This window comes from Heterodontus francisci, chromosome 4, assembly GCF_036365525.1.
Source record: "Heterodontus francisci isolate sHetFra1 chromosome 4, sHetFra1.hap1, whole genome shotgun sequence".
Lineage (NCBI taxonomy): Eukaryota > Metazoa > Chordata > Chondrichthyes > Heterodontiformes > Heterodontidae > Heterodontus > Heterodontus francisci.
In genome coordinates this window covers 174,562,385-174,586,381 of record NC_090374.1, presented here as the reverse complement: position 1 = coordinate 174,586,381, position 23,997 = coordinate 174,562,385, and the positions used below count along the sequence as shown (strand labels likewise).

At 40.9% G+C, this 23,997-nt stretch overlaps 1 protein-coding gene across 1 annotated transcript in view; it reads left to right on the top strand.

The window, feature by feature from the left end:
• The first annotated feature begins 2,879 nt into the window (after positions 1-2,879).
• The window catches only part of LOC137369413 (transient receptor potential cation channel subfamily M member 3-like), a 33,188-nt gene continuing 12,070 nt past the window's right edge, over positions 2,880-23,997 (top strand). The window contains exons 1-6 of the mRNA XM_068030593.1: positions 2,880-2,964; positions 12,734-12,813; positions 14,758-14,962; positions 18,228-18,441; positions 20,913-21,037; positions 22,519-22,690. Coding sequence (XP_067886694.1) covers positions 14,777-14,962; positions 18,228-18,441; positions 20,913-21,037; positions 22,519-22,690 — 697 coding nt within the window. The 5' untranslated portion in view covers positions 2,880-2,964; positions 12,734-12,813; positions 14,758-14,776. The remainder of the gene's footprint in view (positions 2,965-12,733; positions 12,814-14,757; positions 14,963-18,227; positions 18,442-20,912; positions 21,038-22,518; positions 22,691-23,997) is intronic.

Genomic DNA, 23,997 nt, shown 5'->3' with positions numbered 1-23,997 from the left:
TCCTGTCTCCATTTTAACATAACAGCCCATGCTAGCCCCACCCTGCCTCCCAATTGTCTCCCCTCCCTCCCGGATTCTCCTTTGCACCTCAACTAATATCCAAGCCAGATGAAATTTAAAGGGTCTGAATTGGCAAGCTCCCAATGGTGAAACCTGAGGACAAATTTAAGATGTTCCACACGCCTCTCCATTCCGTCGTGACGGCTTTGGGTGCTAATATCCACTGCGAATCAATGGGTAACACTGTGTTGCCTCTGAGACAGGAGATTGTGGGTTCAAGCCCCACTCCAGAGATTTGAACACAAAATCCAGGCTGGCACTCCCAGTGTGGTACTGAGGGAGTGCTGCACTTTTGGAAGTGCTGTCTTTCAGATGCAACGTTAAACCAAGACTTGCTGTCTCAGGTGGGTGTAAAAGATCCCATGGCAGTTTTCTGAAGAAGAGCAAGGAAGTTATATCTGGTTAATATTTAGCCTTTAGCTAAAATCAGATTAGGTCATTATCTTATTGCTGTTTGTGGGATCATGTTGCACACAAATTGGCTGTTGCATTTCCTGCATTACAATAGCGAATACCTCAAAAGTACTTCATTGGCTGTAAAGCACTTTGGGATGTCCTGAGGTCATGAAAGGCGCTATATAAATGCAAATTCTTTCTTTCTTTAATGAATTTCAGGTCTTAGTCTCTATTGTTCCTAAATCAGTCCCCCTGCTGAGGCATTGGAATATCTGAGCTATCCTTTCATCTCTGGGTTACACAAGGATTTGGAGCAGTAACGAGCCATACCTCACACATGCTTCCTGGTGATTTGTACAAGGAATGGGATTGCCATCACGTATGAGCATTAGCCAAGATGTAATTGAATAGTGGGCGGGCTCAAGGGGCTGAATAGCCTCCTCCTGTCCCTATGTTCCCCTCCCTCATCAATGAGAACTGTAAACTGAGCTAACTTACTGGAGAAACATATTCAAAAATAATTTATCAATGAAATTCAAAGGATAAGGCACTGTGTTTCTTTTTGTTTTGTTTCGGTTTTTACCATAAGATTGTAGGGTTTGTTATCTCACCTTCTGTTCGACCATCACATGTAAAAATGACAATGGCCATTTTACATGTCTGGACTCATCTAGGGCTAAAATGGTTCTTTCTTCCAGATGGAGGATTAATGAAATTGAATCCCATCCACTGGAATATAGGAACAGAAGGAGTTATTCAGCCCCTCCAGCTGGTTCCGCCATTCATTGAGAACAGGGCTGATATGTAGCCTAACTCCCCCATCACTCCGCCTTTACTCCTTAACCCTTAACACCCTTTTCTGGCAAAACTTAGCAATCTCAGCGTTAGCATGATTAATTGAGCTAGCATCTACCGCTCTTTGTGGGAGAGAGTTCCACACTTTGACCACCCTTTGCGTGAAAAAGTATTTCCTAATTCCACTGCGAAGAAAATGAGAAGCGGAGGAGCGGCATAAAGGGCAGAAATCTGTTCTAAAACCCTAAATATATCTGAAAGCAAATCAGTGCTGTGAGGCGCAAAACAGTGCATTTATTGATGGTTTTATTGACTTCTTAAGCGTTAAAAAAATTCCTTTTGGAATAATTAACTTTTACTTAACATGGGTTAAACAACCCTAACACTCTAAATGAAGCCTACAAAATGTATTCAGGGCTCGGTGAAAATCCAAGTAAAAATATTAAACATGTCCCGGAGCAAAATCAATCTTCTGACTGTCTCAATAAATGGATTATAATCATGGGACTGGTCAGGGCATTAACTATCACGAGACTTGGAGACTAAATCAAAGGGTTTTTTTGTCTTCTCACATGATTATCCTATGAATGCTGGTTCTTAAATAAGAACATTGCTGTAACGGGAAAAAGAATCTGTTTAATCCAGAAAAGAAGGCATGGGACAAGGGGCTGCACACGAATGGATAAAATGAACTCGATCCAGGTGCTAGCAGTCCAAGTCTATCCCTGTATTGTGGGAAGATGTTAACAGGAAGCCAGCTTTCCCCTCTGGTGTCACTCTTTAGCACCGAAAAAAACCCAGGAAAAGTGGCTCGCAGCATGGACAACATCCAAATAGAAAGTAGGTATCCGTGACAACGCAAGAATTATCTGAAGAAAAGTTCCTTTGTCTACTTATGTACCTCATTCAGTGTTTGCTCATTCATCGGCAATCTAGGTGCCCCCTCGGAAAGAATTAAAATTCCTGGATAAATATTGCAGTAGCTATTATGCTGACAGATAGAGAAAATAGGACTTCTATTCAAAACCTAATTTCAGATAAGCCAGTGTAAATTGGCAATTTATAAAGCTTAAAATATTTGCATAGAGACTTCATTTTTTTCCCCTCAGGCCATTATGATTTTTAACTGACATATTGCTCTTAATATCCTAATTTGGCTCAGGTACTTGAGGATATGTGTACAGTTGATGTTGAGGTACAGCTCTGAGTCATTTCATTCTTGCCAAGATTAATAATATCTGGCTCAAATGCAGATTAATGTTGAGGTATCAGTATGTTGTTTCTCCAGGGATTAACTTCCCGAGTGGAATTTTAAGGTGGCTAAACATTCTCTAAGCCATGTTTTCACATACATGCATGTTTTAAAAAATACCTACTTCGAGTCAAGGGGAAATCCAAAATTTTGAGCCTTTTGTTATTGGATTAAAAGATCAAACCTGGATTCGCTTTTTAAGGGGAAATAAGTGTCGGCAGATCTAGCAAAAGGCATCTTGTCCTTGCTGCACATACCGGGTACCTAATGGACCCAGGCCGTATTGCTGTGTGTGTGTTTTTTCTAAACGGAGTACAAACACAGAGTTGAGTGGGCTGTCTACTACCAACACAGAGACAGCACACAGCTAGAAGCAAGAGAATGATGTGCAAGGAGCTACTGCTTAGTGGAAGTGCGCACGACAAAGGATCACTCTGTTATTTCGCAAAGACCCTCAACAGGTACTAGTGCACTTAGAAATATTTTTGATAGAGGAGCTGTGCTTATTTCTGTCTGGGATTGTATGAAGTCAAACAGAGTTGAAGTCCACAGGTTTGGAGCAATCAGTTTGTCTAATGGGTAACTTTTATCTCTGGATTTCAGCCAGTGTGTATGTTTTGAAAGTTATTCTGTGGTCATTAGCTGAGAAGCAGTTATCCTTTCTCTCCTTTTTGATTTGAGCTTTAAGAGACAGAACACACCCCGATGAGATGGCATTGAACAGTTACAGATACTGTAGAAAGTTTTGTCTACAATTGTTTTACTGAAACTTTTTTTAATAGTTTTGCAATCATTGAGGCTCTTCATGTTAAACATCAAAGTGGAGCGCTCTTGAAATAAGAATCACACCAAGAAAGGATTTGCAGCTGACTGGTTTGTAAATTATTCAGAATTAATGGTATTTCAGCAAGTCACTCTGGGGTCTGTGTTTGGAGAAATATTCGAAGTATTAATTTGGATAATTCTGTCCAAACTTTTCAGTTCACTCTACAGATAAAGGGGGAAAGAACTTACCTCGTAATGTATTGCAGATGATTTTCAATTATTTTGTTTTTCTTCGTCATTGAATGGTGATTATGATATTTCTTCCAACTATTTATGATGAAAGGATTGACAATTGTGAGAATGTGCATAAAGTGCCAACAATATAGTCACAAGTAAACAACCTTTATTATAAAAACCTGTGAAATAAATAGGAGAATGTATGCATTTGGCAAACTGTTCACTTCAACTGAGTCTATACTTTTCATGAAGTGGGACCAACTCTATGATCATTGTAAAGAGTCGACAGCACAATCTCAATTTTATTGAGATTGCAACTAGTTAAAAGCATTGGTGATTAAGATTGTGTTCAAATGACATTTTTTTTTTTGTTATTGGAAATTTAACTGAAATTATTACTGGTACTCTGCTAAATTATGGAAATTTGTTATCACAGATTCTAAATAGCTTAAAAACCTAAAAAAAACACCTTTTTCACATTATTAACAAAATTGATCAACTGAAATGCCATGGAAAAATATATGTACAAACAATCTTATCAATTCCCCCAATGGCGTAATAACTTGACATGTTCAGTAACATAGCCATATAAATCTTTTAGGCACTAGATTCAATCATGGATCTGTGCTATAATTAACCTTAGCACCCTTAAGTTAGAGACGGAAAACTTGTCATGGTTCTACTTCTGATTGTTACCCAGAATCTGTGTTAACTAATTTTCATAATTTATTCGAGCAACATTAATAGTCACAGGTAATAATAACCAGGGGAGTTCTCCCCAGTGTCCTGGACAACATTTATCCCTCAACAAACATCACTGAAAATAGATGCTCTTCTCATGATCTCATTACTGTTTGTGGGATCTAGCTGTGTGCAAATTGGCTGCCTGCATTACAACACTTCAAAAAGTACTTCATTGGCTGTAAAGCGCTTTGAGACGTCCTGATGTTGTGAAAGGTGCCGTAGAAATGCAAACTCTTTCAACTGGGACCCAGCCCTTGCTGTTAAGGTGTCACTTGTTTAATGGTCAGTGGTACTAGGTTGCAATCATTGCCTATGAGTACTCGGGATGCTGTTCACAGTTCTAATCTCCATTTTATAAAAAGCCCATGTTGAGGAACGGGAGAAGGTTCAAAAAGGATTTACAAGGATGATACCAGAACTGAGAGGTTATACCCATCAAGAAAGACTGAAGAGGCTGGGGCTATTTCTTCTAGAAAAGAGAAGATTGAGGGGGTGGCCTGAAAGAATTCTTTAAGATTATGAAGGGGTTTGGTAGCCTAGACACAGAGATGTTTCCACTTTGGGGGGCGGGGAGGCCATTAATATAAGGTAGTCGCTAATAAATCCAATAGACAATTCAGGAGCAACTTTTTTACCCAGAGAGTGGTGAGAATGTAGAACATACTATCACAGGGAGTGGTTGAGGTGAATAGCATAGATACATTTAAGGGGAAGCTAGGTAAACACATGAGGGAGAAGGGAATAGAATGATATGCTGATGGGGTGTGATGAAGAGGCTTGTGTGGAGCATAAATACCAGCATGAGCCAGTTAGGCCGAACGGCCTGTTTTTGTGCTGTAAATTCTATGTAACTCTCTGTGCTTTTGGGGAGGGTAGGAAAATTAACAAGAAACATAAAAAATAATCTTGACATCAGAGACAATGCTTTATTGTACCATTAAGAACTGGCACTTAGATGGGATGCTCTGCAATCCGCAGGTCAGTTCTGCAATCTAATGGGTCAGACTTTGCTATAATAGGGCAACTTTGGTGCCTGTCGTTAGTTAAACTTGCCCCGCACCCTTCAGCTCAAAACATTTTTGCCCACCTAAGTTGCTGGAAGTGTGAGCTGATAACATCACAATGAGGGCACCTGAGATCTGAGTGAACCAGGCAACCAACAGGGATAAACAACCTTTATCAATCAGATTGAAGGATTGGGAAATAAACAGCATCGTGTTTGAACAGAAAATGTAAATTAGAGTGAGTGAATTCAATGTCAGATCAGGTACAGAAAGGCAAATAAAGAGGGAAAGAAAGATTGGATTTAGGCAGAGCGTGAGAAAGAGACAAAGAAAAAGTAAAAACAAAATTTGTAATTTTAAATTTGGCATTGTTAAGATCTTCAGCAATTAATACCTGAAGGAATGAAACTCCACACTTATATTAGTTAACTTTCAGTGCCAGAGAGGTTGATTGGCAGCAAGTAACATGTCTTTAAAAGGGTTCTTACTTTTGTAATGACAAGGCATGACTTTCTGGGACAAATTTAGTTCATATCTACACTGCAAAGACAACAACGTCATGCCATTTGCTGCATGTCAGTCCCAGAGCATGACCAGATCATGGAAACTCAAAGCATTTTTCTGAGCTTGCAAGCAACTTGGAAGATGTAAAAAGTGGAATATAGCCTTTTACAATTGTAACAAACACATATTAACGGTCCTGACTTTTCCTACAAATTGCGGATAATTTTAACCTTCAATCTTAGTCATTTTCAAAAATGAATTGGAAAAATAATTGAACAGGACAATAGGGAAAGCACAGGGGAAGTGAGACTTTCAAAGAGCCAGCATAAAAATAATGGGCCAAATGGCCTCCTTCTGTAATGTACCATTCTATGATTCTCATTTCAGTGCTAGAAATACATTTTTAATGAAAAACTCAAGTGCCTGGAAATTCCTGCTGTTGAGTGAACAAACATTAGGGTATTCCTCTGTCTGCAATGCCTTGACTTTAAAGCTCTCAAACTTGTTTTCAAATCCTTCCATGGTCTTGCCCCCCCCCCCCCCATCTCTGTCACCTCCTCCGGCCTAACAACCCTCCCAGATCTCTGAATTCCTCCAATTCTGACCTTTTGCCCATGCTCAGTTTAAATCGCTCCACCATTGGTGGCCATGCCTTCAGCTGCCAAGGCCCCAAGCTCTGAAATTCCCTCCCTAAACCTCTCCATCTCTCTACCTCTCTTTCCCCCCACCCCCCGGCCCCTTAAGATGCTCCTTAAAACCTACCTCTTCGACCAAGCTTTTGGTCACCTGCCCTACTATTTCCTTATGTGGCTTAGTGTTAGATTTGTTTGCTAATCGCTGTTGTGAAGTGGGATGCTTTACTGCATTAAAGGTGCTTTATAAATCCAAGTTGTTGTTATTTTACATAGGCATTAATCCATTTGATTGTAATGGGCTAATGCCCCCGTGAAAATGATGGGCAGAGAAACATCATATGAATCAGGTAAGCATCAATCCACCGATATTACTGACAGGAATTCTGAGATGGAATTTCTGTAGGGAATTTTCCATTCTTTCAACATAACCTCAAGGGAAAAGCCACAGTGAAATGGCGTCAGTTTCTGTTTACGCCTTTCCCCTTCCCCGTCCCAGAATTCCCCGTCGATCTTCCAGGGATGTTATAGTGGAAAATCATCTGCCGGCCCCCATTTCAATTCTACCCTGTGGTATCTTCTTGTGCATGAAGGAATGTGTCCATTTAACAGAATGAAGACTTATGTTGAAAACTCAGACAAAAGGAAGATGTAGAATTCCGAACTTTGGAGCCAGGTCCACCATTTGTGGCCTTCCTCACATTGACTTTAATGTCACTTTATAGCTACTAGTTATGAGGGTCATGCAAAGAATTTTTTTGTGCAGTTCATTAACATATTGCGAGTGTTTCTCTTCAAAAGAGCTTTTCCATGATGCAGAACAATCTTCTAAACTGTGCCACTAATTTGCAAAAGATCAACGTATTCCTTTTTTGTCCGATTCATGTATTCATTCCTAACTATGTCTCTGATACTGGCAGTTTTCTTCATCTCAGTCCTAAGCCCAGAGAGATTCAGCATGATGGATTAAAGAAAACATTTTTTAAAAAGTTTGTAGTTTGCTTTACTTTTGACTAATCTCATTAAAGTTAACACACATTACCACAATATATACTTGTTGGTGAGATGGATTCAGAATGCTCTGCAATAATGAGGACTGCTGAGCATTATAGAACAAATCAATGCCATTTTAATCAAGGGGGGGAAAGGGAATGTCAGCTCAATTTGAACTATCTTCGAGTACTGTGTTAAACTTGTTTGTCTTTCCATGGGTGAGTTCAGCTTTGACAATCGGCTTTGATGCTCCAGCTATAATGGAATTAATGACGTCCTTAATGGCCTCATGAGAAATGGGCAAGTAACCAGCCTCTGGTACCCATCTGCAGGTGAAAAGGTCATTAGTACTCATTACTGTTTGTGGGATCTTGCTGTGCACAAATTGGCTGCTACGTTTTCCCACCATTATAACAGTGACTACACTTCCAACAAATCATACTCCCTGGCTGTAAGGCACTTTGGGACATCCTGAGGTCGTGAAAGAAGCTGCAGAAATGCAAATCTTTCTTCTGTTTACCCAACAGGTGGTCACTTGGTGAGTTAAGGCTTCACTCAGTGATTCCTGCATTTTGTTTCTTTCTCTCATTTTTCATTTTGACGTTTTGTCCCCTTTTATGCACTAACTGGGTCACCCAGCAATACACAATCTCTCACCCGAGGCTGGCAATGAAGATAAACACCAATCTGCTTCCTGGCCATTGCCAATACTACACTGAAACTCAGAGTGGTAAGAATGTGAACTCGCTACCACAGTTGAGGTGAATTGTATAGATGCATTTAAGGGGGAGTTAGATAGAAGGAGAAAGGAATAGAAGGATTTGGAGATAGGGTGGGACAGGGCTCATGTGGAGCATAAATACCGGCATAGATTTGTGTTTATCTAGCTTTCCCTTATATGCATCTATACTATTTACCTCGACCACTTCCTGTGGTAGTGAATTCTACATTCTAACCACTCTCTGGGTAAACAAGTTTCTCCTGAATTCCCTATTGGATTAATTAGTGACTGATTTATATTTATGACCCCTAGTTTTGGGGACCTCCCCCAACAAGTGGAAGCAACTTCTCTCCCTTGACCCTGTCAAACCCTTTCGTAATTTTAGTAATCTCTATCAGGCCACCTGCAACCTTTTCTTTTCTAGAGAAAAGAGCCCCAGCCTGGTCTGTTTTTCTTTGATAGTTGTAATGACAGAGGGCAGTTTAAAGCAAGTAGCCACAAAAGGGACTTGGACAATCTCTAACAGGCAATTTGAGGCACTGAGAAATACCAGCAACGCTGTCTTCGCAAAATCCTCCATGTTCATGAGCAGGATAGGCAATCTAATGTCAGCATCCTCTCCCAAGCCAACATTCCCAGCATCAAGGCACTAATCACCCAAAACCAGCTTCGCTGGCTGGGCCATGTCACTCACATGCCTAACACCAGGCTCATGAAGCAACTGCTGTACTCTGAGCTTCACCGCATTAAAAGACTCTCAGGAGGACAGAGGAAATGCTTTAGGTATGTTCTCAAGGTGTCGCTGAAGAAATCCAACATGCCCACCAATTCATGGGAGTTGCTGTCCCTTCACCACTCAAAGTGGAGAAGGTACATCCGGGGAGGTGCCAAGCACCTCGTGAGATTTTGATGGAAGCACGCGGAAGCCACGTCAAGGCAGCAGAAGGAGCGCAAAGCCCCCCAAGTAACTCACCTATCCAACTCTTCAAATACCACCTGCCCCACATGTGGTAGCATCTGCAGTTCACGCATCGGTCTCGTTAGCCATGTTAGAATTCACTGAACCAGAGTGGAAGCAAGTCATCCTCGGTCCCGAGGTACTGCCTAAGAAGAAGAAACAGCTAAAAGCAGTAGAACATGAGAACATAAGAAATAGGAGTTGGAGTAGGCCATACAGCCCCATGAGCCTGCTCGACCATTCAGTAAGATCAAGGCTGATCTACTTCAATTCCACTTTTCTGCATTGCCCCCATATTCCTCGATTCCCTGAGTGGCCACAAATCTATTGATCTCAGTCTTGAATATACTCAATGACTGAGCATCCACAGCTCTCTGGGGTAAAGAATTCCAAAAATTCATGACGTCTGAGTGAAGAAATTTCTCCTCATCTCACTCATAAGTGGCTGACCCTGAACACCATAAGAACTTCAGCAAATAGGATCGATACAAGTTAATCAAACTCAATTCATTGGCTTAAGATCATTGTATAAGACTTGCTTATGTTTGAAGAGCTATGTTTACAATGCACAAAACAGATTTTAAAGGCTATATGGAGGTGCGGCGTGGTACTGAAGGGTTACAATGTTGGTTATCTTGAGATTTCTCTTGTGTTGGCATATCATTATTATAAGTAATATGAGGCATTTTGTAGAATATTTAATTACTGACAAGTATTCAGAAGTCAATTTTGGTGCAGGACACACTGACAGATAGGGAATGCACAGTCTTTCTGAAAAAAAGATGGAAAATCCTGTAAAAGGTCACCATTTATTAAAAAATGAAATTTTCATTTTTTTTTACTCTCAGCAAGGGTTCTAATATCACACTGCAATATCATGGGAATCAGCAAGCAAAAAATACAAAACTGGATTTAATTAAGGATTAGTTGGATGCTGGCCCATCATTTTGGTGTGCAATAATATTTATTCATAAAATTCCTCTGGTGCACTTCCCACTGGGAATAATAGGATGCAAATCCAGCAAATCACACTCTGATGTGAGTGGTTTTATGTTACTCCTAAAATCTTGTTTAGTCTTATGACCAAGGCACTGTAGAAATGCTAAAAGTGAAGTAAGAAAAGGTTGACCATATTTATTCACCTATAGGCCACTGTCAGGCAAGCCCCCACTTGTCAAGAATGAGGAAAATTAATTTTGCCACATGAACATTGATTTTAAACTATTGTTGGTGAAGAAAGAACTTGCTTTAAAAAACAATTGGAGACTTTGGCTGGAGAGAAATGTTAGCATATCAACAGGCAAGTACTTCAAAGGACAAAAGAGCTAGTCCCTGTTCCAATGTAATCCACAATGGACTTTTGATTACCAGACTTTGAAGCATTCCAGGCTAACTACTAAGATGGCTGAATACACAAACAGACATGACTGACAGTTGGAGTTTTTTGAATTTGAACTTCCAACAGGGAATTTAAAATCAGAAAGCTGTTTTCTCCTGGACTGAGAACACCTCTCTCCTGTCTGCTCTTACCTCGCTCTCACCAGCTTCGGAAACCATTGAAGACGTATGAACCCCAAGAGGGAAAAGTCTCCTACAGTGAACAAGGTTTAAGAAGAATATTGGGCCTCAACAAAAAGTAAGAGCTGTCTACAATCAAGGACTCTTCAGCGAGCTGGAAACACAGAAACAGTAACAAGAAATCCCTTTTAGAGACTGCTTTATTTTTTTTCTGCTCTTTTCTGTCCCTATTTGCATGTGTGTGTCGCTTTTGCATGCTAGCGTGGGCGTGTGGTATATTCATAGGCATTAACCATATTAGAGTTTAAGTTTAAGGTTTAATACATTTTACTTTTCTTCTGTAAACCTAAAGAAACCCTGGTGTTCATTTCTTTGTGTTACAATTGGAAAGTGGTGATCAAGGATTCACCAAGGGGGAGCTCAGAACACAGTGTGTTTAAAACATAAACCCTGTTACAATAAGACCAGGTGAAGACAGTGAAAGACCCCTAGACACCTTTCTCACCTGGTCGTAACAGCCAGCCTTACCTATAAGTCACAACCCAAACTTGAGGCACTCACTCCGTGAAAATACTTGTATATAAAATGCAACCAGAGCTGAAACAATTGTTATTTTTATTTTTAAAAATGTACAACCTTTATTTGCATAAATACTTAATTTAAATACTTAAAAGTACACTAAACATATAAAAGTGTGTTCTCATTCATATGAGACATTATTATTCACCTTCACTGATGATGATTGACTCAGTCCCTTGTCCCAAGTTTGTTCACTCTGTATAACTTCAATCAGATGTTTGTGTTCTAAAATGATCTTATATAGTAAAGTGACTGCATTTCCCCACTACACTTCAGTTTACACTCAAGTATGTGATAGCAAACTTGAGGGGGTAGATTTTCGCCTTGCTACCCAGGTCTAAAACTGGCATTGCGGACAAGCTGCCTATTATAGACACCACCTGATTATCATAAAAGCAAAATACTGCGGAGGCTGAAAATCTGAAATAAAAACAGAAACAGAACCTGACGAAACGTCATTGACCTGAGATGTTAACTGTGCTTCTCTCTCCACAGATGCTTCCAGACCTGCTGGGTATTTCTAGATCTTTCTGTTTTATTGGAAATTTGTATTCCAGGCTCTATGAAAGTCTGGAATCCGATAATATTTAATCTGCTGTATATGTCATTAACAATGTCTTTAATGTCTCTGAAAGTTACCTTTGGACACACAAGGGTAGAAAGCTTGTGACTGTGAGTGAAGGGTATAGCATTATAAGCAAGCCACATCCTTTGATGATCCAAAATCTAGTGTGATATAAGCTTCGAAACGTGATGAAATGGTCCATACACTAGTTACCTTTCCACTGCTTAAAAGGGATTTTCTAGTGGAGTTTCTGCTTTGGGTGCAATTGGCAATCTGGGCTCAAATTGTGCTTGAAATAGTGCCTGTTTTAAAACTCTTTCTCTCAAGTTCCTGCTCAAGCTCATTTGCATAGCTTCAAATGTAAAATCTGCAATGGACTAGTGCAATTGGTAATTTTTTTTTAAATTTTGCAGTAGAAAATACTCCTTAATATATTTGAGTAGTAACTTGATGCACTTTGATTAATTTGGCTGAAAATGGGTTTATCACCAAAAAATAAGCATTTTAAATCACAGTGTCAATTCACCAGCTGTGTTTAACCAATTTTGAAATTACTGAAAATAACTTTAAAAAAATACAGAAGCGTCTGCTAATTATATTGCACTCAGCCCCTTATTCAGTTCCTCAGTAAATTAAAAAAAATACATTAAAAAGCTTTTGAAAGATGCCTATTGTGTTCTTGCACCCAGAGGAACCAGCTTAATTTTTGGAGTCTCTTCAAAGGCCAGCAAACAGGTGCAATTAGCTGAAACACTAGCCCTATGTCCACGGTGCGTTCCAACATTACAGCATATTCTAAAAGTGCGTGAAGCCTACTGAAACACTCAAGACAAGCAATTCGTTTTGGAGACATATCTAAAGTTCACCATCTTTCCGAAGATGGTGCTTCTTCTATTAGTTTCTCTAGTTACTGTTCCATGTTATTGTTTTTGTATTTATAAAAAACATGCTGGTTTCTTCTGTACTTCAGTAGACGATTAAACTTAAGTATTACTTTTTCTATGTTTCAGGCTCAGAAATCATGGATAGAGCGAGCGTTTTGCAAGAGAGAATGTGTCCATATAATACCAAGCACCAAAGACCACCATAGGTAATGGATTTGTTGGTACAGTATATTGAATGCAGCTTGTTGTTGAGAACAGAACCAATGGGCAATAGATGGCTTTAACTTTTTTTAATTGTTAAAACACTTCAAATTAGAAACCTTCCTCCTTATTGAGTAGACAAGTCTTTCGTGCCCTAGAGACTGTAAAGTCAATTGCTGATTAATATTGAGAGAACTGAAAAAACATTGAGTGAATTTTAAAATTCTCATCCTTGTCTTCAGATCCTGCCATGGGCTCACTCTCTCCCTATCTCTCTAACCTCCTCCAGCCCTACAATCCCCTGAAATCACTACCCTCCTCCACATCTGGCATCATGCACATCCCTAATTTCCATCGCTCCACAATTGGCAGCCATGTCTTCAGCTGCCTAAACCCTAAGTTCTAAAATTTCCACCCTAAATCTTTTCATCTCTGTCTCCTCCTTTAAGACACTTATTAATACCTACCTCTTGTCACCTGTCATAATATCTCCTTATGTAGCTCAGTGTCAAATTTTGCTTGATAATCCCTCCTATGGACATTGCAACATTTTAATATTTTAAAGGTGCTATATAAACGCACGTTGTTGAGTTGTTGTTGTAAAACTGGTCTCGGCATCCCTGTGTCCTCCTGTTCACTAACTGCAGTGACTGCTGCTGTGTGTGGACATAAGGTGAAGGCAAGATTGAGATCTGCTGTAATAGTCCCACACTGATACTTGAGAGGGCTGAAATTTCCTTCTCCTGTCCTCACAGGGTCAAGGCAGGTGATCCATCCTCCTGGCTCAGAGACCATGGTGGATTCCCAATGGGATTCCCGCCAGCAGATGGAAGTCTGCCAATTTCTATCCACCCACCCGCTACCCCCCACCCCCCGCATCCTGGGGGAAATTCTGGCAATGGGACCACTGTAAACAGTTATAAAATTATAATCATACAGCACAGAAGGAGCCCATTGGGCACATCGTGCCTGTTCAGGCTCTTTGAAAGAGGGATCCAATTAATCCCACTCCCTTGCCCTTTCCCCATAGCCCTGCAAAATTTTCTTCTTTGATATTTATCGAATTCCCTTTTGAAAGTTACTGTTGAATCTACTTCCACTGCCCTTTCAGGCACGCATTCCACATCACAGCAAGTCGCTGCGTTAAAAAAATGTTTCCTCATGGTGCCTCCGGCTCTTTTGCCAACTACCTTAAATCTGTGTCCTGTGGCTACTGACCTTCCTACCTGTGGAAGGAATTTCTCCTTATTTACTGCATCAAATCCCTTCATAATTTGGAAGACCTTTATTAAATCTCCCCTTAACCTTCTCTGCTCTAAGGAGAATAACCCCAGGTTCTCTTGACTCTTCAGGTAACTGAATCCCTTCATCTCTGGTACCATTTTAGGAAATCTTTTCCACCCTCTGTCAGCAGCAGTCCTTAACGCCAGCCCATTCCTCTGGGTCGGAGGTCATTAGCGGTGAGCTCTGGAGGGTTGGGAATTCCTGCCAGAAGACAGAAGCCTGCCAGTTGTTCCCCACCCGCCCCCACCTCAATCGTTCTGGGGAAACTCTGGCGGAGTTGCACCAGGGCCACTGCTATAGCTGGAAGGTGTGTTTACAGTGAGGTGTGTGGTGGGGAGGTCAGGCACAGAAGAGGATGGCAAATTCAGGCCTAAACAGAGAGGCCTCGTGACCCAATGCTTCCATTGCTATGGCACTCAACTTGCAGTGGGAATGCGGAGTAAAATCCAGGTCAGGCTGTCCAGATTCGCCACTGTAAAGAGCTATTGAATTATAAAATTATACAGCACTGTCCCTCAGTTCCTGCGCTCCCTTTAAAAGTATTTAATTAGTTATGATATTTGATCTGGAAGATTTCTATGGAATGGAACCTAGTCAGATTTTGCTTTTGTTTGAACAAGGGGAAATATAAGACATATTTGGGCTTTTTTTCCCCACTGTGGCAGGTGTTGCTGTGGGCGACTAATGGGACAACATGTTGGATTGCCTCCAGTCATCTCTGTCAGCCAGAATGAAAGTATTGAAAGCAGAACCACAAAGAATGATTTGCACTCGGAGAAGTGGTCCATCAGCAAACACACTCAGCTCAGCCCAACAGACGCCTTTGGGACTATTGAATTCCAGGGAGGAGGGCACTCCAACAAAGCCATGGTAACAAGCACAGTTTTAATGTTTTCAAAGGATCCTTATATGTTAGTGCTGAGGGACATCAGTCCCTGAATGTATAAAACGCAAGCATTAATTATTGATTTTTTTTTTATTGGTTCATGGGATGTGGGCATCGCTGGCTAGACCAGCATTTATTGCCCATCCTTAATTGTCCTGGAGAAGGTGGTGGTGAGCTACCTTCTTAAACCGCTACAGTTCTTAGGGTGTAGATACACCAACAGTGCTGTTTTGACCCTAAATTTTGACCCAGCGACAGTGAAGGAACAGTGATATAGTTCCAAGTCAGGATGGTGTGTGGCTTGGAGGGGCACTTGCAGGTGGTGGTGTTCCCGTGTGTCTGCTGCCCTTGTCCTTCTAGTTGGTAGAGGTTGTGGGTTGGAAGGTGCTGTTGAAGGAGCCTTGGTTAACTGGATCATGATGGGAGGGTCTGCTGTGGCTCAGTGGGTAGCACTCTCTCCTCTCTCAGTCAGAAGGTGGTGGGTTTGAGTCCCATGCCACAGACCTGAGCACAAAGTCAAGACTGACACTCCCAGTGCTGTACTGAGGAAGCACTGCACTGTCGGAGATGCAGTCTTTCAGATGAGACGTTAAAGCAAGGTCCTGTCTGCCCTCTCAGGTGAATGTCAAAGTTTCCATGGCACTATTTTGCAGAAGAGTAGGGAGTTTTACCCAATGTTCTGGGTCAATATTTAACCCTCAATCAACACCACAAAAACAGATTTTTTTGGTCATTATCACATTGCTGTTTGTGGGAGCTTGCTGTGTGCAAATTGGCTTCCTTGTTCCCTACATTACAACAGTGACGACACTTGAAAAGTACTTGATTGGCTGTAAAGCACTTTGGGACATCCTAAGATTATGAAAGGCGTTATATAAATGCAAGTTTTTCTTTTCTCAAAGGGCAAAGGGGAGGAACACCCTGAACAAATTGAAATTAAGTGCCCCTGTAGATTATATGTGGACTGTGGAAGCAGCAGCTTGTTAGCCCAAGAGGTGTTTTCTCGCTCCATCACTTCTTATGTTTTTAATAGGCCTCAGCATTGGTCACAGGAAGAATGTGGCAACTGCCAGAACATCAGGTAAAGTGTTTATTTAGGTTATTGGTGAGGGCACACCGGGATTACTGTGTGCAGTTTTGGTCTCCTTACCTAAGGAAGGACATACTTGCCCTAGAGGGAGGGCAACAAATGTTCACTGGACTGGTTCCTGGGATAAGGGGATTGTCCTATGATAGTCCTAATTGAAACATATAAAATTCTTAAGGGGTTTAACAGGGTAGACACTGAGAAAATGTTTCCCCTGACTGGGGAATCAAGAACACTGGGTCACAGTCTCAGAATAAGGGGTCAGCCATTTAGGACTGAGCTGAGGAGACATTTCTTCATTCAAAGTGTTGTGAATCTTTGAAATTCTCTGCCCCTGAGATCTGTGGATGCTCAGTTGTTGAGTATATTCAAGGCAGAGGCCAATAGATCTTTGGGTACTAAGGGCAATAATAGATTTGGGATAGTGCAGGAAGGTGAAGTTGAGATAGAAAATCAGCCATGATCTTATTGAATGGCGGGGAAGGCTCGAACGGCCAAATGGCTCACTCCTTCTCCAATTTCTTATGTTCTTAAAGCAATTAGCCTGAATCATCCAGTGAAGAAACCAATGATGATAAAGCTTGTATTTATATAGCGTCTTTCACATCCTTGAACAACAGGCTGCAAGTAAATCAGGTGAGTCATTGTGCCAAAGGGATCAAGGTATACTGGTTAAAAAAAAAAAGATTTGAAGTGCTTAACAAATTGACCTTTTTCTAAAGACTCTGTGAACAAAAACAGGGAAGACCCAATTCCTCTCCCAGGCTGATCGAGGTCAGCACCATTACAGGAGGCGTCTGACTGCAAAAAGCATGGGAAAACCCCGATCACTGCAGACCCTACATTCATGCAGCCAAAGTTTTAAAAAATTATTAAACCACTCTAGCATGAAGAAGAGCTTCCATTCACAAAGTCACAGTTAAAAAGCCATTAAACCACTCGAGTGTGAATAACATAAACAAACTCCAGCAAAAAAAAGAAATTGAACTGCCTAGTGAACAGCTGTGTAAACAGATAAGCTTAAGTGCTGCAAGCAAGATAAACGCAGAGCACTGTCAAACATCTACTCCTCTCAATCCAAACAGCTAATCTAAATAAGAGAGAGTTTCTTAAAGGGGAAACAGTGCAGTGTCATAGAACAAGTCTTAAAGTAAGTTTTAAGTGAAAGAACAGCAGGAAAATGGATACCAAATTTCCCAGCATGAACTGGAAGGCCATGGATTTCCTATCCGAGTTTTAACTTTTCAAACAAAGAATGCAGTTTGCTTCACACACCATGTGATTGCAGAACCAGAAAAACAGGCTGTAAAAATACTAATAGCAATTGGAAATGAGGGATTACACAGAATCAATACCTCAGGCTTATCTGAAGAGTACCAGAAAGATCCAGCAAAGATATGCAAAGTGCTAGAAGAATAGCTCCTATCAAGAGTGAATTTTAGAATTCACTGCGTGGAATTGATGTCCTTCAGGGAACAGCCATAGGAATCAATAGACCAGTTCATCAGTAGATGCCGTAGTAAGGGCAACGAAAGCGATTTTTCAGGAACTGAGCTATCAGAGTGATTAATGGAGCGGGTGATCATAGCCACAGTTGTTTTATTGGCTAACATGGCAACCAAGACTTGGCAAACAACAGTGAAATGAATGAATGGAGGAGGTTTTTTGGAGATGATGATTAAGGGATAAATGTTAGCCAGGATACCTGAAGATCTTCCCTGATCTTCCTCAAATTTTGTCCACCTGAACATGTAGATGGTTTAGCATCACATCTGAAAGACACCAGCTCTTCAAAGCAGTGCCTCCTCAATACTGCGCTAAAGTGGCAGGCTAGATTATGTGCTCTGTCAAGTGCTGGACCCCAAATCTTTTGACTCAGAGGTGTGAATTCTCCCACTGGACCAAGCTAACACTTCAAACTAATACCTAACTATGTAAACTATGAAACTGCACTGCTATTGAAACTAGTATAGTTCTGTTCCCAAGTTTCCAGCCCCTGAGAATATGAAAAATATCACCTTGTCTATATCATGAAGGATAGATATTGTTAGCCTGTTCTCAGTACATTTATAAGCATTCCTGTAAAGTCAAGAAAGCAGTGATGATGAGGAAGGTAGTGATCTGGTAATTAATTTCTCCTCTTCTTCCCATTTCTGATATAGTATGTGCGTGTTTCATTTGACACAAAGCCTGATCTCCTCTTACATCTAATGACAAAGGAATGGCAACTGGACCTCCCTAAGCTACTGATCTCCATTCATGGGGGCCTCCAAAACTTTGAGCTCCAACCTAAACTCAAGCAAGTGTTTGGAAAGGGTCTAATTAAAGCTGCAATGACAACGGGGGCCTGGATATTCACTGGAGGTGTGAACACAGGTAAAGAATCATTTTATTTCTCTTTGCCATTATTGAATCATGAGTTTTGTTTAGAATTTCCACTCTTACCAAGTTTTAATGCACCTTGTTAAAAGTGGATTAATGCCAGTCAACTATTGGCATCATCCTTCTCCCTATGATAGAAGCAAATCTTTAGTGTTAAATGCATTTGTTTCACTGTCTTTCTTTTTCATTTTCTACAACTGCTGTTGGTTTTCCTTCCTGGTCTTTGTTCTCTCTCCAACCTCAATTTTGCTTTTTGTCTATTTTGCATTTTGTAACTGCTTCTTTTCCTTTTTTTTATTTATTCATGGGACTGGTTATTCCTGGCAGAGCTGGCATTTATCGCCCACCCCTAATTGCCCTTGAGAAGGTGGTGGTGAGCTGCCTTCTTGAATCACTGCAGTCCATGTTGTGTAGGTACACCTACTGTGCTGTTAGGTAGGGAGTTCCAGGACTTTGACCCCGCAACAGTGAAGGAACGGGGATAGAGTTCCAAGTCAGGACAGTCTGTGACTTGGAGGTGGTGGTGTTCCCATGCACCTGCTGTCCTTGTCCTTCTAGGTGACAGAGGTTGCAGGTTTGGCGAGTTGCTGCAGTGCATCATGTAGATGGTACACACTGTTGCCACTATATGTCAGTGGTGGAGGGAGTGAATGTTTAATGTGGTGGATGGGGTGCCTGTCAAGCAGGCTGCTTTGTCCTGAATGATGCCGAACTTCTTGGGTGTTGTTGGAATTGCACTCCTTTTCCTGCTTATGTTTCTTTGACTTTTTTCTTTGTCTTTCATTCATTTCATTACAACTTTATCTATTGATCTATCTATCACTATCCATCTATCCATGTATCTGTCTATGCATCTATCCATCCTGTTCCTTGCTTATGCATCACCATAGTTTCCTTATTTTGAAGTGTAATGAAACTGAACAGAAATGATTAATTTGGGAGTAAATCAATGGCTTCAAATTTCCTGCAAGGTTTTGGCACAGTCTCGCTCTAAGAGCCAAGTTGCATCTTTTATTTAACTGCAGAGGAATTCACGTGTAATCTATTTGCCAAAACATCAATGTTGTGCACAATTTTCCTTGAATGTTTGTTCCACTCGTGGGGTATGTCTCCTGAAACCCCACCTGTCTCATTAACGTAACTGCCCTCCAAGCAAAAGACCAGAGAATGTAAATTTCCTGCATTTACATGCTAAAATTCTAGGCTCAGCAGAATCCATAGTCACTATTACTGGCATTTTATAGCAGGTTTATTTTGTATTTCTCCTTTACTGAGACATGTAGGGTATTTTCGAGTTCTTTATATTGGCATCAGGATCTGTTACATTAGAAAGAGAAAAACCCCCAGAATTACATTTTCTTGAACATATAGCGCTTAGTGTGCATGAATGATGCTTTGATTCAAACTTTAATTTCCATATCCTTAAGAGAAAAAGCGGCTTCAAGAAGGAAGATGGTGGATGTGGCACGCTTTCATGGGGCAGGGATTGTTTACACTATTTTCCACGTGCTTTATGCCAGTGTTTTATGTTCTGCCTGATGTGCTTCTCAGGAACTTTGGGTGTTAATTCCTGTGAGAAAGATTGGCGCAGAACCCGGTACAAATGTCGGTGTCATTTCTACCTAAGCACAACTCAGGAAATAACATAACCAAAAAAAAGCGCCATTTAGAACAGCCCATTTCCATGGCTGATATCTGAAGCGCTGGTCCTGGGAGGAGAGATTGAGGGAGAAAAATTCAGACAGTGAAAAAACAATGGGATTCCAGCCAATGAATTCCAAAATGACTTGCACGGAACTGATGGGAAATATATTGAGTAATGACAAATGGCTTTGTGGAAAAGAGATCTTGAGTGTCAAGTCACTCAAGTGTCAAATATTTGACACTCAAATATTTGCACACCAAGCAATCCCGAGTATCAACTTTGACCAAGCTTTTGGTCACCGTCCTAATTATGTGGCTCAGTGGCGCAGTGGTTAGCACCACAGCCTCACAGCTCCAGTGACCCGGGTTCAATTCTGGGTACTGCCTGTGTGGAGTTTGCAAGTTCTCCCTGTGTTTGCGTGGGTTTCCTCCGGGTGCTCCGGTTCCCTCCCACATGCCAAAGACTTGCAGGTTGATAGGTAAATTGGCCATTAGCAATTGCCCCTAGTATAGGTACGTGGTAGGGAAATATAGGGACAGGTGGGGATGTGGTAGGAATATGGAATTAGTGTAGGATTAGTATAAATGGGTGGTTGATGGTCGGCACAGACTCGGTGGGCCGAAGGGCCTGTTTCAGTGCTGTATCACTAAACTAAACTAAAATAACAATCCTATGAAACGCCTGTGGATGTTTTACTATATTAAAGGCACTATATAAATGCAAGTAGTTGTTGTTGTGATTGCTACAAGAGATAATCGGAAAAATGGATGTCAATGAACAAAAATGATGCTGCAATCACATTTGATGGGTTCATTTTTAGGCGTCATTCGCCATGTAGGAGATGCACTGAAGGACCATGCTTCAAAGTCCAGAGGAAGGATCTGCATTATAGGCATCGCTCCATGGGGAATAGTGGAAAATCAAGAGGATCTGATTGGGAAGGATGTGGGTATCATACTTCTCACCTTCTCATTAGTGTAACTGAAAGTGTTACAATGAGCAAATGCCTGTCTTAAAATATTAAATCAGTGTTCTTAAAAACCATCTGAAATCAGTCCCGGTACTAAAAACCCATATTGGGAGACGCCCTTGTAGACAACAACTATCTGAGCTTAGTCTGGAAAAATGGCCATTCTGGAATAAATAGATATAAAGCACCTGAATTAGTCAAACTCATACAGAGAAAATAATATTATTCTGGGTCTAAAATCGGCAAAGAATAAATTAGATTTTGTGTAATCTTGTTGAAATACTTCCAGTCAAGAGTTTTTGCCTCGAACGAAACTAAATTAAGGTTTTATCATAATTCCAGGATCACATTGAGATTGCCCTTAAGGCGCAAGAATCTTTTATGAGATATGCCCACATTTTCAAAAGTGCAGCTGGTGTAGATTTTTTTGTGTCATGGAATTCTTATCTTAAATCAAAATGCTTAAGGCCAGATAATATTATGTGTTTCTGTTCTGTCAGTGGAAAATTACAAAAGTAAGTAAATTTGACGTACACAGTTCACCTGGCTACAATAAGATCACTGTAATCCTGAATTATATCGTGATATGGAGGACAAGCATTCTGTCGATGCTGATTGGCTGGACAGTAATCTTTGATAGGGTCCTGAGTTCTGAAAGCCCCATTTAACTTGTACCTTGTTCTATGAATAAACTATTAATGGCTATAAAATTATCACCAGCAAGGTCTATGCTGGAATAGAGAAAATTAAACTGATGCATTTACCTCTCTCACTTTTATTCTAACATACTAGCTGCTGAGGTCTGTACGATACTGTACAGGATAGTTCTTGCTTTGATGAAAACCATTTCAATTTATTTCCTCTTGCCATTAAATCCAACAACCTTGGTTTGTCTTGGCCCCATTATCTCAACATAAAAAACAGGAGTTAGAAATCAGGTTGTAAAAGAGAGGCATCCATCTGTGGTATATCAATGCAGACCTGCATTGGCTCCCGGTCCATCAATGCATAGAATTTAAAATTCTCATCCTTGTTTTCAAATCCCTCCATGGCCTCACCACCCACTACCACATCCCCACCGCCTGCCGTCTCTGTAATCTCCTCCAGAATGACAGCCCTTCGAGCTCTCTGCACTACTCCAATTCCAGCCTCTTGAACATCCCTGATTTAACCACTCCACCACTGGGGACCATGCATTCAGCTGCCTAGACCCTAAGCTCTGGAATTCCCTCCCTAAACCTCTCTGCCTCTGTAACTCTCTCTCCTCCTTTCAGATGCATCTTAAAACCTATGTTGTTGATAAAGCTTTTGGTCACCTGACCTTATATCTCCTTACGTGGTTTAGTGTCAAATTATGTTTGATAACACTCCTGTGAAACACCTTGGTACATTGTCCTATATTAAAGGCACCATATAAATGCAAGTTGTTGTTGTTGGTTAACTTGTCTTCACACAGGTGGTCCGACCATATCAAACAATGTCCAACCCCTTGAGCAAACTGACTGTGTTGAACAGCATGCATTCACATTTCATACTGGCAGACAACGGCACAACAGGAAAATATGGAGCCGAGGTGAAGTTGCGGAGGCAACTGGAGAAGCACATTTCCCTACAGAAGATTAACACCAGTGAGTACTTCATAAAGGAGATGGATAAGACTTTTTAGAAATGGTTCTAGCAGAGGCTGCAAGTGTTCAGAGCTAGCAGTTCTCTTCACAAGGCATGGCCAGTGCCTTTAACTGTTGTGCAGTCAACTATGGTTAATATCTTCTCATTAAGAAACACAAATTTGTGCATTTATCATCCTTGTTTTCAAATCCCTTTGTGATTTCGCCCCTCCTCCCCCCCCCCCGCCCCCCCCACCCCCATCTCTGTAACCTCCTTCCGCCCTACAATCCTTCGAGATCTCAGCAGGCCTCCAATTCTGGCCTCTTGCACATCCTCGATTTTCATCACCCCACCATTGGTGGCTGTGCCTTCAATTGCCCAGGTCCTAAGTGCTGGAATTCCCTCCCTAAACCTTTCTACCTCTCTCCCCTCCTTTAGAAACTCCTTAAAACCTACCTCATTGACCAAGTTTTGGATCACCTGACCTAATATCTCCTAATGTGGGTTGGTTTCAAGTTTTGTTTGGTAAAGCTCCTGTGAAACATCTTGGGATGTTTTACTACATTGAAGGTGCTATATAAATGCAAGTTGTTGTTAATATAATTTTTCTTTGAATGCACGTGGGGAAGATTTCCTCTGTGCACTGTGTAACAAAATTGTTTGCTACTTTCTTTGTAACCCAATGTACAATTTCTATACACACAGTGCACCCCTGGCTGGCATCATTATTGCCACGTACATCCTTGTACAAGCTCTTTTTGTATATAACACACAGACTCTAAAATGAGAAGATAAACCACTCTTTCCTTCTCACAACAATTCAAAGCCATCATGTTTATCTTGGAAAGTCTGTTGCTCCAAGGTACAAAGAAGATTGATTGTAACTCCCCCAAGTTGTACAATACACAACTCTCCAGAACATATAGGTTTACTTGGGTTATAAATAGAGCAATAGAATATAAAAGCAAAAAGATAATGCTAGAACTTTATAAATCACTGGGTAGACCTCAGCTGGAAGATTGTGGGCAATTCTGGGCACTACATTTCAAGAAAGATGTTACTGCCTTAGAAAGGCAGAGGAGGTTTACCAGGACATTACCAGGGATGAGGGACTTATGAGGAGAGGTTGGAAAGGTTAGAATTGTTCTCCTTGGAACAGGGAATGTTAAGAGGTTTCAAGATGATGAGGGGTTTTTGTAGAGTAGATAAAGAAAACCTATTTCCTCTGGCGAGTGGGTCAATAACTCGAAGTCATAGATTTAAAATCATTGACAGAAGAGCTACAAGGAGATGATGAGAAATGTTTTCACTCAGAGAATTGTTGAGA